General features: G+C 41.1%; 1 protein-coding gene across 3 annotated transcripts in view; it reads left to right on the top strand.

Moving 5' to 3' along the window:
* POC5 (POC5 centriolar protein) overlaps positions 1-18,848 on the top strand; it is a 1,778,414-nt gene that overhangs the window by 804,899 nt on the left and 954,667 nt on the right. For all 3 annotated transcript variants that reach the window (XM_044063961.1, XM_044063962.1, XM_044063960.1), the window contains exon 7: positions 12,170-12,349. In XM_044063961.1, the coding sequence (XP_043919896.1) occupies positions 12,170-12,349 (180 nt within the window). The remainder of the gene's footprint in view (positions 1-12,169; positions 12,350-18,848) is intronic.

Below are 18,848 nucleotides of genomic sequence, written 5' to 3'. Positions count from 1 at the left end.
GGAATTTTTCCAGTGTTGGAACTTCACCTATTTCTGCAACAGTTTCCTCCTCCTGTTGTAGAGTTTATTAATGGCAGGGGTCCTCCAGACCGTCTTCCTTTTTATGGAGGAGAGCGTCTTGGTTCTGTTGGGTATGGCTAGTTTCATGCATTTATGTACGTGTTCGTACAGTGCATTGGTGTATTGTTCTGCCATCATGCATCTATTTTCCATTGGCATAGGTGCCGTGAAGTTATCCACCTGTGTTTTTAAGAGTCCAGAGTCAGCTTTGGAGAAGTTTTTCATGGTGAATACCTTTGCGGGGGGGGGGGGGTGAAATGTGAATTTCCATGGTGATTAGTTTGTGGTCGGATCTAACCAGGGAGGAATTCACTATTGGTGTAGAGCAATGGTCTCCCATGTTAGTAATCAAATCAAGGATGTTGCTCCCTCTAGTAGGGGTAAGAATGAGCTTGTCCAGGGCATTGGAAGTGATGAATTCCAGGAAGCGTTCAGTGCATTGGTGCTTGAGTAGTTTTCCCAGTTGATGGAGGGATAGTTAAAATCTCCTAATATGAGAGTGTTGGATTGGACCTTGATAGATTCCAGGGTGCTTAGGAATGTGGAGTGAAAGTCTAGGGACATGTTTGGGGACCTGTAGCAGGCTATGACGTGGATCACAGTCTTAGCCAATGTTAGTTGTACCTGAAGTATCTCAGATGTATTATGCTGGGCTACTAATCTGTAGGTGTACATATCCTTTATGAATATGGAGACACCACCACCTTTGGAGCTTCAGTCCATGTTTCGGGGCAGAAAGGTGTGAAATGAGTTATAGCCTGATAGTGCAATGATGCTTTCTGCCGCTTTAAAGCAGGTCTCCGTTACAGCACAAATGTCGATGTTCTCCATTTTGAGGAGTGCTTTGAGTGAGTGCATCATGAGATTTAGACTTCTAGCGTTGAGCAGCATGACCCTCAGATTGCATTTATTTATAGCGGTTACAGTGGTAATTTGGTCTGTGGAACACCGCCTAAAAAGCCACTGCAGGGATGGCAAGAGCCTTAACCAGTACCCAGAAACCTGGAGGTGACAGATGCAGGCCATCTCTGGAAAAGCATCATCCCAAGCAGACCCCGATACTGGATCCCCTTAGAATGACACCAGAAACTTAGCCAATTTTTGAAGTCCATCATTTTTTGTTTGTAGTGCAGTATCTTTCTGGGTGACTGTAGGATACTGCTCAGGGCTAGTGTCATACCTGCCTGGGCCACATAATCAGAGAGCTCCAACCATGTCTCTTTTCATGTAGTCATGGACAATGACAGAGTTCTACTTGTTGTGGAATGACTTGAGTACGTGTGTAGTTCCAACTTTTGTATTACATGCATACACTGTTTGGCATATTGAACTTTTATACAGTCGTTTCTTGTCATTTGCATTTGAGCCTATGTCCCTCGACACCCCCCAAAACTTATTAACTTAATACTAGCACACAAAACTTATGTACACCTTCAAATATTGAAGTTTTACCTTGCTAATGGGAGCAATAGTCCCAAACTGACAGCCACACTCAGACTTGAGCTAACCTCAAAGCAAGTTCATCCATGCTAAGAAGCATGGTGCAGTTTGTGCTTCTACTAAGTGCTGATTTGGTTTTGTCTTATCGTTATAGCACTCCCAACTGGTAAAACCCCTGAATGTTTTCAGAAAACATTAACTGCCTTGGAGAAGCCCATGAATGCTTTCAGAGAACATTCATCACCTATCCAATTTTTCTTTTCTTTTTTTTCTCAGCCAGTAGCTCTCCACCAGACTGTAGCCAGTTTCTCTTTATCAGACTCTCCATAGAGGCATGAGTACCAGGTAGCCAGTTTCCCTCTCTCAGATTGTTTCCATGGAAACATGAAGACCAGCTGTAGAATTGTTATTCAATATACATGAATTTGCTAGAAAAACAACTCATAATATTCAGTGTTTTTTCTTTTTTATTTGCTTGCTATTTCTTAAAATTTGTTACTAAATAAATCTAAGGTTTTTAATCCAGTCATTTCCCCATGCAAGAATGGGAAAAAACACATTAATTTTTCTTTTATCATGCTTTGTAACCGGGCTTTTTTAAATATACATTGCAGCGCCTACATTTCTTAAAACTGAACAAGGAGAATGAAGGGAGGGAAAAAAAGAAAACAAGGAAGAACAACACCTGTTTACAATCCCATTGCACTTAAAAAATATATAATTTATAGCATGGAAAGAAAACCACATGCCACAAAATTGGTACTATTTAAGAAAAAAAAATATTTGCTTACAATTAACATTCTTCCTCCTCTTTCCCTCCTCAAAGCACTTTTCTGAACATTAATGATATGAAGTAGGGCATATACTTTAGAGTCCGCCATAAGTCCAACAAATTCTGAAAAAATCCAGTCTTTCCAGATTTTGTTTTGTCATATTTTACAAATATAATTATTGCATTGTAGTCCCATATTATTTTACTGGTTTTATTGCTGTTCATCTCTGAAGTCCTGTATCTGCTTCATTTCCAATGTACTCTTGATTCTTCTAGTCCACTCTTGTGATCCCTTCCTTCTCTCCAGCATTTTCAGTTGAAAAATTTGAAAAGTTTTTACAGGCACAGTCCATCTGTGGTCTTTATTGCCACAAAATGAGAAGCAGAATCTCTTTCTGTTTCACAGCTAACTTTTTGTTGGACAAACTTTTGTATTTCCTCCTTGGCATGTACTTCATTAAAAAAGATGTTATCCCTCCAGGGAAGAATACCTTGAAGACAGCTGGATACAGCAGTTTGAATCTCACACCTGAATCTCAACATTCCCTGAATAGTGGAATAAATTTGCTCCTATTCTATCTGGTGTACAATGAGTAATCATTCTCCATAAACACTCTGCTGTCTTCCACATTTAGTACATTGTCCTTCTGCCACAATGTTGTCAGACTGCTGGTAGTATTGCATCTTTATTATTAAATGTCTAGGTTGTTTTCATATAGCCAGGTGTGGAGCATACACACAATTTGACTTTTCAACAAACAACTCCTGCTGTGGAATACCAGTCTAGTTGCTTATTTGCGCTTTCATAAAAATTAAAACCTCATCTTTTTCCTATGTGCTCTGTCCTCTAATTCTGTTATTTTTTGAAACATCTCTTCCTGAGCAGTCTCATATTCAGCCAGCCTTTTCTTTATTTTGATCTCTGATTTTTTGCAGCTTTATCATCTCATCTGAATATCTGTTTAAAGCTTCTTCCATTTTTTCCAGCTTTTTGTTTGTGTTGATATACTCTCATCAGTGTTTAGTTTATTTTAACCAGGTCTGTATGCAGTTGTCTTGTATCTTTCTGTAGGTTACTGGAAGTCCATGTATGAAAGTTGCATTGCTTTTTTTTTTTTTTTTTTTTTTTTTTTTTTTTTTTTTTTCTTACTGGACAGCTACATAACTTTCCCCAGTCAGTGTTTCTTCCTCACTTTTTGTAGCTGATTTTTTCAGATCTTCTGTATTTCTTTATTCCTGGCATCCGGGTAATGCACTTTCTATCCAGTTACTGAAATTTATCCATAAACACGTCTACTGGCCTTCTCTGCTGAATTTCTGTTTTCACACTAGGGAAGCTAGAAATAAGCTGTTACTCAATGTGCAGGCATCTTGGAAGATCCAAAGGTGTCCATTTTTCTTGAGCCTTTTGCCAGGGGCCCATTCATGTCTTGGGTAGTTCCCTCTCCAGATGCCCTCATCTGTTTGGTATCTCAAATGGTGTGGAGAGACCCCAGTGTGGTGGAGTCAATCCCCCAGAAACCTGGAAAAGTGTTACTACCTCCTAAGGGCACACCATTTTGGAGCAAGGACAGGGAGGTGGATGCTGTTGTGGCTGTGCAGTCCACCCCCAGCCAAGGAGTTTCTGGTGGTGGACAGTCTGGGGAGCAGTACCTGTACTTCAGCCACATTTGCTTAATGTAAGATGAACTACTTGGCTCACTTAACAAGGCTCCAAAAGTATTTGATCTCTGAGATGTCAAAGACTTGATGACACAGCAGCCCCTGGAGACTCAAATGTCACTGGATGCTCAGCTCGTCTATGATGTAATCCTTCAGAAATGTATTTGTGAAGATTCTCTTGAATGCTGCAGACTGGTACGGCTTGCTCAGCAGGTGCCAGTATTACTGTGTGCCACCATGCCTGGATAACTTTGCAGACTGCTTCAATGCATCCTTCCTAAATGTCCCTTTTGATGGTTCCAATGTCTTTATTTCCGAAGTCAAAGATGCATTGACCTGAAGTGAACAAGGAGGAAAAATTGTCTGCCACAGGACTCCATTTCTACACCCCACAGATGACCTTCTCCAGAAACCTGAAAGTAGAAAAATGATGCAATTTTTTGCAAATTGCATGGCAAAGGAGCTTCCTCCCAATAGAGAGGGGAACTTCAGTGGACAATGTCCCAGAGAGAGGGGTGTTCTGCAGAACAAGAGCTTCCAGGATCCCTTCTGCAGTAAGCCTTTCAAGCGCTCCTGAAGGGTTATCCAACTGTGGCTCTGTGGAAGCAATGGGGTGCTTGGCTCTCCATCCCAATGCTTGGGAGGCCATCACTTCAGATGTCTAGGTGTTGGGAATTGTTTTCAGAGGTTATTCTATTCTCATTCTCTGTCTCTGTCTCTCTCTCTCTCTCTCTCTCCCCACTCCAAATGTGAATCAAAGATCCCTTCCTAATGTTCCACCTTACCAGCAGTGGAAAAAAGAAAGCAGCTTCTCAACCAAGTCATTCAAGAGGGTCCCACCAGACCAAAGAGGATCTGGAGTCTACTGTGGTTTCTTTAGTGCCAAAGAAAAACAAAGACCTCAGGCCCATCCTAGACTCTTAACATGCTGAATCTCTTTATAAAACAGGCCAAGTACCAGATGGTTAAAGTGCAGTCAGTTCTCCCTTTGTTGAAGACTGGTGACTGGATGTGCTCAACAGCCCTCAAGGATGCCTATTATTAGAAAGATAATGAGGCATTACAGGAGAAGTTCCTGTGCTTCTGATTGGGAGACTGTCATAAAAGGTCCAAGTGCTGCCCTTTGGATTCACCACAGCCTTCCAGGGTATTTACTGAGTGTATGGCAGAGGTCACAGCCTAGCACAGGCTGCAGGGGGTTCTAGGTCTTTCCTTAACTGGATGACTAGCTTCAAAGGCATCTCCACTAATCCTAGCCAAGGAATACTTGTTCCAGCTCTGTCTATCCTTGTGCATCACTGTGAACTACATCAAGTCGTGAAATTCAACCATTGACATTTGGATGCTAGCAATCAAATTGCCTTCCTCCAGACCATCATCTTTGTAAATCCCAGCCAGCCAAGTTCTAAATTCTCAGAGGCCTCCAGTTTATTTAGTTCTTTAACTCCTTAGCCTGATGGTCAATTGTATTTGTTTTGTACCACTGGCAAGGTTCTACATAAGAGTTCTTCAGTGGACCCTATTAGTCCAATGAGTGATTTAATCTGGATCTTCCCATTTGTCTCACCAACATAAACTGCTGCCACATTGCTTTGGTGGCTCGAGTCTCACCTGGTTTCAGATGGTAACCTTTTGTTTTCCCTCAGCCCCAGGCCATAGTTACTGTGGATGCTTTCCTCCTGGGGTGGGGTGGGGTTATTTTGAAGGGAAGACGGTCTAAGGTACCTGATCCCAGGTGGAGATCAGTCTTCACTTAAATGACTTTGAGATGAGAGCAGTCCTCTTAGCATTGCAGGCCTTTCAGGATCTTCTCCCTAAGGGAGTGATAGCCATCCAGTCTGACAACACTGTGGTGTTATGATGCATAAACAGTGGGGAACCTGCTCATATCCCCATGTCGAAAGGCCATAAGGGTGTGGCAGTAGGTGATGTCCTTGCAATGATTTCTGCTAGCAGCACACATTCTGTCAGAATCCAACATCTTAGCAGACAGTTTGAGCAGGAACATCCTCATACCTTGAGTGGTCCCTCAATCCAGCGGTAGCAGCACAAGTATTCAGCTGAGCGGTCAGCCCTGCTGCAGTCTTTGTGTATCCTCTCTGAACACCAAGTGCAGCATCTTTTTTGGCCTGATCTGCATAGAAGGACAGTCACCAAGGAATAATCTTCTCCATGCTTGGCCCCCTGTACACCTATCCACCTAATCCCTTAGTAATCAAATTTCTTCAGAAAGCAGCCTGTTGCAGAGCAACTGTGATCCTCATAGCCCCCTTTGGCTGAGACAAGTATGACCTTGTTCGAGTTGATTTCTCACCCCCTTGAATCAACTTCACCCAAGCCTCAAATACCTCAAACTGACCACTTGACATCACTGGAAGTGGAGGAACCAAGAGATCTCAAGCTTTGTAAGAGAGTTCTCTACATCATTTCCTCCTCTTCCCAGAAACCTTCGGCCATGAAAGTTTATGCTAGAAAATGCAAAAGGTTTTCTGTTTGGGCTTCGACCAAAGGTTTAGATCCCTTCCCTGCTTCTTTGGACACAATTTTAGTTTTTATGGTGGATTTGTTTCACTCTGGTCTTGGCTATTCCATTATACAGGTCCATTTCTGCCATATCTAATTTTCATGTAGGCATGAATAATACATAATAGAAGATAGAAAGTACTTTGAAAGGTTGATGAATGAAGAGAATGAAAGGGAGAGAAGGTTGGATGATGTGGGGATAGTGAATCATGAAGTACAATGGATGAGCAAGGAGGAAGTAAGGATAGCTGTGAAGAGGATGAAGAATGGAAAGGCTGTTGGTCCAGATGACATACCTGTGGAATCATGGAGGTGTTTAGGTGAAATGGCAGTGGTGTTTTTAACCAGATTGTTTAATGAAGTCATGGAAAGTGAGAGGATGCCTGAGGAATGGAGAAAGTGTTTTGGTACCAATCTTTAAGAATAAGGGTGATGTTCAGAGCTGTAGTAACTACATAACTACAGATGGATTAAATTGATCAGTCACAGCATGAAGTTATGGGAAAGAGTAGAGGAAGCTAGGTTAAGAAGGGACGTGATGATTATTGATCAGCAGTATGGTTTCATGCCGGGAAAGAGCACTACAGATGCGATGTTTGCTCTGAGAGTGTTGATGGAGAAGTACAGAGAAGGTTAGAAGGAGTTGCATTGTGTTTTTGTAGACTTGGAGAAAGCATATGACAGGGTGCCTAGAGAGGAGTTGTGGTATTGTATGAGGAAGTCAGGAGTGTCAGATAAGTATGTAGGAGTGGTACAGGATATGTACGAGGGTAGTGTGACAGCTGTGAGGTCTGCGGTGGGAGTGACAGATGCATTTAAGGTGGAGGTGGGGTTACATCAAGGATCAGCTCGTAGCCCTTTTTTATTTGCAATGGTGATGGACAGGTTGACAGACGAGATCAGACAGGAGTCAACTTGGACTATGATGTTTGCAGATGACATTGTGATCTGTAGTGAGAGTAGGGAACAGGTGGAGGAGACCCTGGAGAGATGGAGAAATGCTCTAGAGAGAAGAAGAATGAAGGTCAGCACTACTAAGACAGAATATATGTGTGTGAATGAGAGGGAGGATAGAGGAATGGTGGGGATGCAAGGAGTAGAGGTGGCGAAGGTGGGTGAGTTTAAATACGTAGGGTCAATAGTTCAGAGTAACGGTGAGTGTGGAAGAGAGGTGAAGAAGAGAGTACAGGCAGAATGGAGTGGATGGAAAAGAGTGTCAGGAGTGATTTGTGACAGACGAGTACCAGTAAGAGTGAAAGGGAAGTCTACAAGAGGGTAGTGAGACCAGCTATGTTATATGGGTTGGAGACAGTGGCATTGACAAAAAAGCAGGAGTTTGAGCTGGATGTAGAAGAGTTAAAGATGTTAAGATTTGCACTGGGTGTGATGAGGGTGGACAGGATTAGGAATAAGTATATTAGAGGGTCAGCTCAGGTTGAAAGGTTTGGAGACAAAGCTAGAGAGGCAAGATTACGTTGGTTTGGACATGTGCTGAGGATGGATGCTGAGTATATTGGTAAAAAGATGAAGCTGCCAGGTAACAGGAAAAGGGGAAGGCCTAAGATAAGGTTTATGGATGTGGTGAGAGAGGACATGCAGGTGGTTGGTGTGACGGAGCAAGATGCAGAGGACAGGAAGAAATGGAAACAGATGATCCGCTGTGGTGACCCCTAACGGGAACAGCCGAAAGAAGATGATATGAATAATACACCCATTGCATCACTCAGGCTATCTAAAGATTTTCTGAAGATTAACTTCCTCTTGGTACCTTCTTTCAGTACCTCCCTTGGGATTTGACTCTACTCTTGCAAGCCTTGACTTTACCTCCCTTTGAGCCATGTGCTATAGTAATTTTGAAACTGCTGTCTTGAAGACCTTGTTTTTGGCGGCAATTGCATATGCAAGGAAGAGTGTCAGAACTCCAAGCTTTGTCTGCTTAACCCTTCTCTTATTTTACATAAGGACAGTCTCTCTCTCTATGCACACCTACCCTTCTTTCCTACCTAAGGTAGCCTCTCAGTCAAACTTGAATAAGCCAAGCCATTTACCTGTTTTCTTCCAAACTTCTGTAACCAAGGGAAATACTTTCTCCACTGTTTGGATGTTCATTATCAAATAACATTTTATATAGGTAGAACTAACATGTTCAGAAAATCAAACCAGCCTTTTGAATCATTCTTCAGATGTTCATCATATTGATCACTGCTGCAGTAACCTTAGCTATATGGTTTACATCTTGCCAAGGATATTATAGCCAGCCAGCTTCCAAAGCATTGGGGCACCTTCCAAACACCCAAACTGTCAAGCAACTCAAACTAAGCTGACTAAAAGACAAGTTTGAGCACAAAGCTCTTCAGAGCTTTACTGCCACTAATGAGTACACTCTTCTGAGGCTTTCAAGGATTGATGGTTAACTTTTGCTTTTTTGCTGGGTAGATAGTTCCCTTTTTGGAAAAATCTTCCATTTTCTCAATTCTGTTGATTTATTGCTTTCTTTTGTTGATGTTTTAATGGACTGTTTTGAGAAATTCTTTTTCTTTTGTGGGCCTATTGTAGTGTTTTAAAGTGCTTTTTACTGTGTTTTTTCCGGCCAAAAATAACTTTCATGGACTGGTAGTGTTTGCCAGCAACTGCTGCTTGTCTTCCCCGAGAAAGAGGCAATATTTTTGCCTTGACTATGGACCAGGTGGGTGACTGCTGTAGCCATTTGTTGTACCTCAGACCACTCACATTTTATCCTGGATGCTTCTGGTGTAGCATATACAGCCGATATTGTCCTGGATTTAGCCACATCCTCTGTGGCTATTGGGGGTCCCCTCAGTGGCAAGGGATTGCCACTCTTGTCTGTCCTGGAAGAAGGAACAGAAAAGGTTTCTCTGTTGTCACAATGCTGTGCCCATTCCTGGGGAAGTTGCTACTGCCATTAGTAACTGGGTTAGCCCCATTTTTCCTGTCAAAAAGAGACAGAAAACTTAGCATGTATGTACTCCACCTCAAGTTTCTTTGGCTAGAAGTAGCTTGCTGGGTCTTGGCTCATGGTTTAATTTAGGCTATTGAACCCTCTTGTAAAGTAGTTTCTGGTAAAAAAGAAAGGATTCCTCTTATTTTGAGGAGATTCAAGATTCTGAATCTGAACAGGAAAATGACGAGATGGATACTGTGTTCTGTTCGAGAAGGATTTTTGAAAACCTACACTCATTCCTCTTGCTCTGAACACTTTAGAGGATGTATGTGTTACTGCCTGCTGTTTTCCTGATAGTCAGCCAGCTAACCGTCAAAAGGCAGATAGGATATACAAAGTTCCTCAGTCTTTTAAATTTGTATACCATATCCCCAAACCTGACCCAGCAGCTATAGCTTTAGATGATCCCACTGCTGCTAAACACTTCGCTATTTCTAATCCTACTCTTTCTGATAAGGATGAGAACATTTTTGATAGGTATGGGATAAAAGTGAAACTTTGATTTGCAAAATTTTGAACTGTCTGGCACATGTTAAACTGTGTTCTGACAAATTCTGAAAGTATGAGGAATGCTTTATATGCAGTTTCTTGTGAGGGAAAATCTTTAAATAGCTTAGTTTCTTCTATTGCACAGGTCACTACTCATTGTTTGCAGGGTGCTCTTTTCAATAATTAGTGCAAAAAATTGAAACAAAAAGAAAAATGAATTAATACATCACATTTTATCATTGAGACCTGGTGTGAATAACCCCCTAGTTTAATAATCCATTTCCTTTCTTTTTGAATTAGGCCATGTGGATCCAGTTGACTGCTGTAACTTGCTTTTCAGCAAATTAAGATAGAAGGTTGGCGACATGACTGAGCTGCTACAAAGTTAGGGCAAAACGCTGCATGTCTCCATTGTGCACCTGACGTTTAGCCTAATAGGTGGAAGGAAATGGGTAGGTCTAAAAAAGTAAAAAAAAAAAAAAAAAAAAAAAAACACTGGTGGAAGATTATGGTGAGGCCTCCCCCTCAGATGCTTTAGGTTCCATGGCCAGTCACAGCTTGATCAGGTAGTCCACAGAGTTAAGGATAGCGGATCGACCCAGAGTGGATGGGACACAGCTGTGGGTGGCTATGAGATGAAGTGGAGAAATAAAAAAAAATTACAATAAAAGATGTATAAATAACTGATACTCTGATCCTGTCCACATGACACAAAATTATTGGTAATGCTTTACAAGTTGGAATGCACCAATATTATAAGTTGGCAGCCACATCTGGTTGCAAGCATATTGTGGTTTTGGATGTGAATGGTGTACATGCATGTACCATACATTCATTCATATTAAACATCTTAAAGCCCATTTGCAAAGATTAGGGGTGGGAATGGTGACACTGTTGGTCAGCTCCGTCAGTCCTTGCATATTTTATTTAGCATACTTGTAAAGCACTAGAAGCCTGGCTTCTTCCACCCCGCCACTACACCAAATCTTTTGGCACCTGACAGTGGTGTTGATGGTCTGAGTGTTCTTTCCTTCCACTACACCACCCAGTGATGCCCAGTAGTACATTTTGTAAGTGATCTTTTGTTCCAGTGTTTTCCTAATCCCCTTGTATTGCTAAATCCTACCCCAGCTCCTGACTGACCATGCCTGTCAGTATGACCAAAACCCAAGCAAGTCTGGTTTAAAAAAAAAAACAGCTGCCACCTCCTAGTCTTCCACATGCCTCTGCTCCCATCACCTATTTGCTGCGCACCTGTGTGATCTGTGTATGCATGGGCACATTTTGTCTGTTCATTTAGTGACAGGCCATGGACTTGCACAGAGCCTGCACTATTTATGCATATGTATGAATTAAATGTATGTGGATTATTTTTAGTTGAGGGTCAGAGTTTGGCAGTTCATCAGACAGTGGAGGAAGGAGAAACTCACAAAATACACTACTGGACGTAGCTATTTTTTGTGGTCTAGATAGGAAACTACACTAGGATTACCAAAAGACTTTTATCTTTGGACATTGTGGACTTGAAAGTTGAGAGGTATTTAACAGCCATAGCCAGTTACGATTTTACTACTGAACCTCCTTAGACTCTGGAGTAGGATGAACATTAAGTCACCTTGATCTAGAATTGTCTACTTTGTTAGCATCTGAGCTGCATATAACAGAGCATATGGTACTCCTGCACTGCTGGCCCAGAAATGTAGCAAAGAGCAGCAGCAGTTATGTCAGACAAAGCACTTTTTTCATATCATATAAATTTATTGGCAGATAAAACAGTCTTTGCCCAGCACATAATTTATCGGTAGGTGTTTTTGATGCAAATGCATTTATTCTTCTGTACTTAAGCCTTCTAGGGTTGAGACATGCTGACACATATGGATTGGTACCTTGCTAGAGGGATATATCCTTTACCTAGCTGCCATTGTTGTGTTGGACCTCTACCTAGCATGAAGGCTGTTCAGAGATTGGATAGCGTGTGTGTGTGTGTGTGTGTGTGTGTGTGTGTGTGTGTGTGTGTGTGTGTGTGTGTGTGTGCTTGTATGAGCACGCACCAGTCAATTAATTTGTGAGTCCCCTCCTTTATCTTTTATCAATAATGCTATCATCTATGTTAAAACTATGTTGTATAGTATATTGCTTAGTGAGTGGACCACTGCAAAACATTTTTTTTCTAGCCTTGCTTTTATTTCTGAAATGTTTTGACATTATAGTCAAATAGCCAGAAAATGTGTGATGCTAATGGGCTTTTTCCTTCTGTGAAGGCATATGCAAATGGATTGGCAGATAAGCACTATAAACTATATATAATGCGGAAGGTCTGGGCAGCCTGGCATTCTCTTATTGAAGTTAGTTGGAAAGAAAAGGTTGCAAAAGCATGCCAAGCTAGAGCTGAAGAAGTCTGTGTCCAGCTGTCTAATGATTATGAAGGAAAGATTGCAGAGGTAAGTACTGTAGATAGCATTTTCTGAAAATTAAAATGGAGGATTTGTTGAGTTTTTATCATAATTAATCTAGTACTTCAAGAAATGGTCAATACTAATTTGTCTCCTATAGATATTGAAGGTTTAGCGTATATAGAGTTTTTAACTGCCAAGCACATATATAGAAGTTTATTTTATTTATTTATTTTACATTTGTTTACTGGGAAATTCCGACTGGACACTGGTCCTTTTTCAGCGGATGCCCGGGGAGAAAAGCTCCACATCATGTACATGATAGAGATACAAAGTTGCAGCAATAGTAAACAACATTACAGGTTGTTGGCTTTAATACAATAACAAGATATTGATGATCAACAGTATATACAGAAAATGTTGCAAGTTAAGATAGTTTCTTATTTATAATATTAATAACAACGTTGTCAAACAAGATGTTAAAGTATGTAAAGACAATTGGCTATTTCTAACTGTTCTTAGTCTTAGTTCTGTAGACAGTTTGATAGAATACTCTGCCACACTTCCCTCAGAAGGTGGCTTCTATCTGATTCCTTTCATTTCAAATCTGTCCCAAGCATCTAAGCATGCTTTGAAGATAATGTATGATCGTGTAGATACTGTGTTTAGGGTCACTGCTACTGCTTCAGTTTTGAGGAGATATGCCTGAGTACTTAACCAAAAGTTTTTCTATACAAGTAAAAAATTAAATTCTAAACTCTACTTTAGAAAAGGTTTTGCTTGGCTCTTCTGCTACTCAGGCCCTCAAGGGAGTTTCTAAGATTTTTAAAGTCTTCCATTAGATATCTCTCAAATTACCCCCCACCACCACCACCACCACCACTTTAAAAAGGCAAATCAGGCAATGCCTGCCACATCCTGGCAAATGGAGAGCAAAACGATAAAGCAGACGAGAAACAATAAAAGACACAGTCCTTTAAAAAAAATAGCAAATAGGTTAGTCTAATCCTTCAGAATGAATATGCAAGTATTCTGCTGATACGTTAACTATTTCTCCCTTTGAACCCAGCTCATCAGATGGACTTAAGGTTCATCACATTAAATAAACTTATTGCTCTGACATCTGTAAAAAGAGTATCTGAGTTGCAGGCTGTCATAGAGAGCACGCTCTATTTTGTCTTCCATAAGGTCACATTATGAACAAATTCCTCATTTATGCCCAAAATTGTTTCAAAGTTTACTTTGAATCAAGCAATGAATCTCTCAGTGTTCTATACCAGTCCTCAGAACCAAGAAGAAATGATGCTACATACTCTAGACTTGCACAAGTAGCTCAGGTACTGTCCTGACTATAGAAAAGTAGATTAGCTGCTTATTTCTTATGAAGGGACAAAGAAAGTACAGCTTGTGTCAAAACAGACTGTTTCAAGATGGTTGTTCTCCGTTATTGCTTTTTGTTATTTCTACCATAGAAAATCTATTCTAGACAGTATCAAGGGACATTCTACTAGAGCTTTTGCTTCTACTATGGCATACTGGAAAGGGGTGGAATCTAGAATCATTCTAAAGACAGCAACATATTCCTCTGTACATACCTTTACAAACTGGATTCCTTTTCCAGATCCAGGATTGGCTTTGCTAGGACCATACTCCAGGGACTCCTAGACCCTTATCTTTACTTCTCCCGGGTTGGATATAATCTACCTATATAGCCAAATACTACTGTAGCAGTGAGAATGATGAACATAGTATAGTTGTGCAAGTTCCACTTACTTTAACCGTAGAAGATGCCTCAATACAAACAGGAAATGATTGACTTCAACAATTAGCTTAGTTTCTGGTGCATTCCAAGGGGATCCAGTACCTGACAGCTTGGGAAGACATGATCGACAAAAAACAATGCTTTGCCAGAGATGGTGAGAATTGGACTCTCCAAAAAATAATTTAAGCACGAGGTTATAGTAAAAATCTACTGAAAAAGAAAATGGACAACAGCAGTCTCTATAGAAAACAAAGTGCAAAACCATGGTTACACAGCGGTAAAACATGGTCTAATAAGATAGATGCACAGGTTCAAAAAGCTAATTAAGGTTTGAAAATAAGTTTAACATGCAATAATGATAGTAGGTGGTATATGTAATATAATTAGAGACAACTGGAGAATTATTTTAACAGATGAGAATATAACTAGAGTTGTAGGGACGGAACCTAGATTTATTTTTAAAAGAAATAAAAATTTGAAAGATATTTTATGTCAAGAAACTATGCATGCTAAAAATCCAGGCATAAAGAAGAAGGAAACTTATCCATGCCTACATTGTAAAGCCTGTAAGTACATTTTACAAGGAAACTGTTTTATACACCCCAGGACAAACAAGAAATATTTTTTGAATATGTATGCTGACTGTAATACACAAAATGTTGTCTATATTGCAAATTGTCAACAGTGTACTGCATATTATGTAGGAAAAACAAATTGCAGACTTAAAGATAGAATTTTTAAACATCAGATAAAAGGTTAAGAAAAGAACATAATGCACTGTACAAGCATATAGAATTGCGTAGTGATCATGTATTTGCCTTCATGGTTATGTGTGTTGTAAAGTGAAGTCAAAGAATGGGTGACTTGTATAATGAAACTGACATTTATTGACCGGGTTTGTCCAACTGGGCTTGTGGCCCATTTTCAGTGGAGACCCGAGGAGAAAAGCTCCAGTAGTACATTTTTAAACAAGTACAATTTTAAACAATATTGATATAATAGCAGTTATAGCAAAAATATTCACATATGTTGGGTTACATGCATAAAGTTACAGTTGCATTAAAAAGAAGCTAAGTAACAATTTTACATTGATATAGTTCAATAGGTCAACAATAAAAAATTTTGTTTGTATATAATTATGCAAATGCACAGTAGACACATTGGAGAGAGGTGTAATGAGGTACTAAGTATGGTCCTTTTGAGGGTTCATAAAGGGAAGGAAGACTAGGTAGGGTCATGGCAAGGGCAGGGAATACAAAGAGATGCAATGGATTCTTACACTGGGAGCTGATAAAGCTCCAGGATTAAATGATGTTGTCCCTTTAAAACCAGCTCTAGCAAAAAGGAGGGTAAACTATTGATTTTCATTGGTTGTGCTGTACTTAGATACTATGTTCTTACTAGTGTTTTGTCATCTGATGAAGGGATTTACCCGAAAGCGCTTATGATACTGCTTTTATTGTTTTAATAAAGTGTAGTTGCTTCAAACACACAGAGTGGTAGTACTTGCCTTACTTTTGGATTTACTGATTCTTATAGTTGTCATGCAGCATTTTGTCAGATGTACTATTTTTTCTTGTTACTATCTTCTGTTCTTCGTCCCACCATAAACTATACCAAAGTTGGCATTTTACTCTGTGCTGTCTCTCATTCTCTCTCTATGTTCTGCTGTTGATCCTTGATAATGTAAACACTTGTATAGCTACATTGCACACTAATCTGATTTTGTCCTTTTAGTTCATTCCTCAATCGATGAGGTCGCACATCTGACTTTTGTCACTTCAAAAGACTTGGCTGTGTAACTCAAGCTCCTCCCCTTACCCATAATCCTTCTGTTTATCTTCAATTACCTCATTGCTCCTTTGTCGTTTCAGTGAATGGACTTCCATAGCTCGGGCTTAAGTGGATAGGATAGTGCTTTTTTGAGATATTCTATAGCTTTTTAAGCTATTCTATTTTGTTGTTACCTCCCATTTTTCTCTTCTACTTGTTTTTATATAGATAGAAAGAAATTAAACTTTTTTTCTTTATCTTTCTCTATTCCCATTACACACCTCACTCACTCTAGAGCCAATGCCTTCTAGAATCCATTCCTCTTTCTTAGAGGAGACCTCTCGAAGGACTTTTAGACCGCCTTCTACCTCATCATCTCTCAGGTCATCTAGTAGACTAATCAAAGCAGATTTAGACAAGATGTTGAGAAAGCTTCTTTGGACCCAGATTCAGTTGATAGTTTTACTGTCTCTGTCTCCTGTCTGAACTGTGAACCTGCCACTAGCCCAAACCCATTCGACCTTTGGTTTTAGAGCCATCAGGCACAAGAGTTCTGAGTTTGTCTGCCTCAGATCCAAAGGCCTGGTCTTTCTTGACTCTGACATCTCTGATCCAGTTGTTGCCGACTGTGTCAGAGTTGGAGGGGGTCTCGGAGCCGTAGCTTTGCTCCTGGATCTAGGAGGTTGGGTTTGACTACGATGCTCTGAGCCATGCCTTCCTCTTGGAGCCTTGCATTGGACAACTCAGCCCTAACCTCTGATTCGAGGCAGGATTATGGTGATGCTCTGAGCCATCCTGGGCAGTTGTCTTCAGCTGCTATGAGGGTGGCCTTTGATTCTCCTATGTCTTCTGCCTTCAAGGTAATGGAGAGAGGTTTTTCCACCACTGTGGACAAAGTATACTTACCCCCCCCCCAGTCCACCCCCTCCACAACTGTCTGCTTTAGTTCCTGAGTCTCTACATCCTGTTTCATCTGGGCAGCTAGCCCATCCAAGCCTGGAGGCAGTCCTCATCCAGGACTCTGCTCACACGTCTGAGTCTTCTCCAGATCATCCCACCAGGGAGCCCCCGTGGAAGTGCACATGGCAAGAACAGGCATTTAGATTACCTACATGAATCCTTAACAGAAGACACTGACTTCTATAAAGAGGAAGGGTCCCACCAGATCACCCCTTGAGGGTGTCTCCATCGGTAAAATACTCCAACTTTGAGACAGAAAGGTGGTGGTAACCTGGCTTTGCAAGTCAAGCAGAGATTACCTCTAAGTTGGTGATATGAGACAGAGAATAGTTGGAGGTTTTTGAGTCTTTCCATATAGGACAAGTGGTTAAAGCCTAGGATCCTCTTTGTGAGGTACTTTTGCGGCCTCTCCAGTTGTTGCAGGTGTATAGTGAGGTACATGCCAAATGGGGCATTGTCCTCAATGATTGGCCTAATGAGGGAAGAGTAGAGAGAGACAATGACCTATTTCTTCCTGGATGCATAACCCTTCGTAATGAGATGGTGTCACACAGAAGGACTTGCTGACCACAGTGGCAATGTGGTGGTCAAAAGAAAGGTTGCTGTCAACCTGTGTCCCTAGATCTCTTATAACGCCTTCTGTGTTCAGTGGATTACCATCGATGTGGTAATTCAAGGGTACTGGGGTTTTCCCAAGGGAGATGACACATTTTTTGGCATTGAGCTTAAGGCCATGGTTCTGACACCAGTCGTTGGTCTCATTGAGGCCTTTCTATAGGATGTCAACATCACTTGGTGAGTTAATAATAGCTCCCAACTTGCAATCGTCTGCGAACTTTGTCAGCCAGAGACCCTTTGTGTTGGCTTGGACTTCAGAGAAGTAGATACCAAACAGGAGAGGACCCAGGACCGAACCCTGTGGGACTCCACTCATGACTGGTCGACAGTCTTACTTGGAGTCAGCTACCTTCACACTGTGGGTTCCATCTGTGAGCCAGTTTGCAACCCACCTAGGGATCTAGGGGTTGATGCTTAGCTTAGTGAGTTTTTCTATGATTCCTGCGTGGGGAATGGTATCAAAGGCATTGGCCAGATCAAGGTAGGCTGTATGAACCACCTTGCCTTCATCCACAGCTCTGGTGACTGACTCAAAGAAGTCGACCAAGTTGAGCAGGCATGATCTATCCATCACAAAACCAAACTGTGTAGGATCCAGAGTTTGAAGATTCTTATATCCTTGTTTATTAGATCTATGATGATGTATTCCATAGCTTTGCATATCAGACTCGTCAGGCTAATGGGCGATAGTTCCCGGGGTCTGTAGTCGCTCCTCCCTTGAGGAGAGGGATGACTGTAGCAGTGTGCCATTCGGTAGAGACAAAGCCTGAGGTGAGGCTTTGATTGAACAGGGCACACAGGTGAGGTGCCAGTTCACTCTGCAGTTCATATAGAACACAGCCGGGGATATTGTCAGGTCCCATAGAAGCTGTATTCTTGGCCTTGGACAGTGCTGTTTTAACCTGTGCAGCAGCAGTAATACTGGGTGCCTGGCAATCTACTGGTATTATGATTGATTCTTTGGGGGGGGGGGGGGTAATGTTGGCACTGATTCTGTCGGCCAGTATATTGGCAATATCTGTTGGCTCGTTATAGGAGGTACCATTGTGCAGTAGCTCAGAGCAAATCTGGGTATTGCCTTAGAGATTCTTTACATAACTATAGAAGGCATTGTGGTTGTCTTTACTATTTGCTGCAATTTTGTTTTCATAGCTATCTTTAGAGGATTTGATGAGGGATCTCAACCTTTTGTTGAGGCTGATAAGGGAGGTTTTCCAGTCTTGGAACTTCACCTTATTCAGCATCAGTTTCCTCCTCCTGTTGTAGAGTTTGTTTAAGGCAGGAGACCACCAGATTGGCTTCCTTTTTGGCTTCCTTTTTTTTTGAGGAGAGCGTCTTGGTTCTATTGGGTATGGCGAGATCAATTAATTTGTGTACATGTTCGTACAGTGCATTGGTGTATGATTTGGCGGTCATGCAACTATTCTCCATTTG

The sequence above is a fragment of the Protopterus annectens genome, chromosome 2.part2, assembly GCF_019279795.1.
Source record: "Protopterus annectens isolate FY-2018-M chromosome 2.part2, PAN1.0, whole genome shotgun sequence".
Taxonomy (NCBI): domain Eukaryota; kingdom Metazoa; phylum Chordata; order Ceratodontiformes; family Protopteridae; genus Protopterus; species Protopterus annectens.
This window is presented reverse-complemented; position numbering and strand designations above follow the sequence as displayed.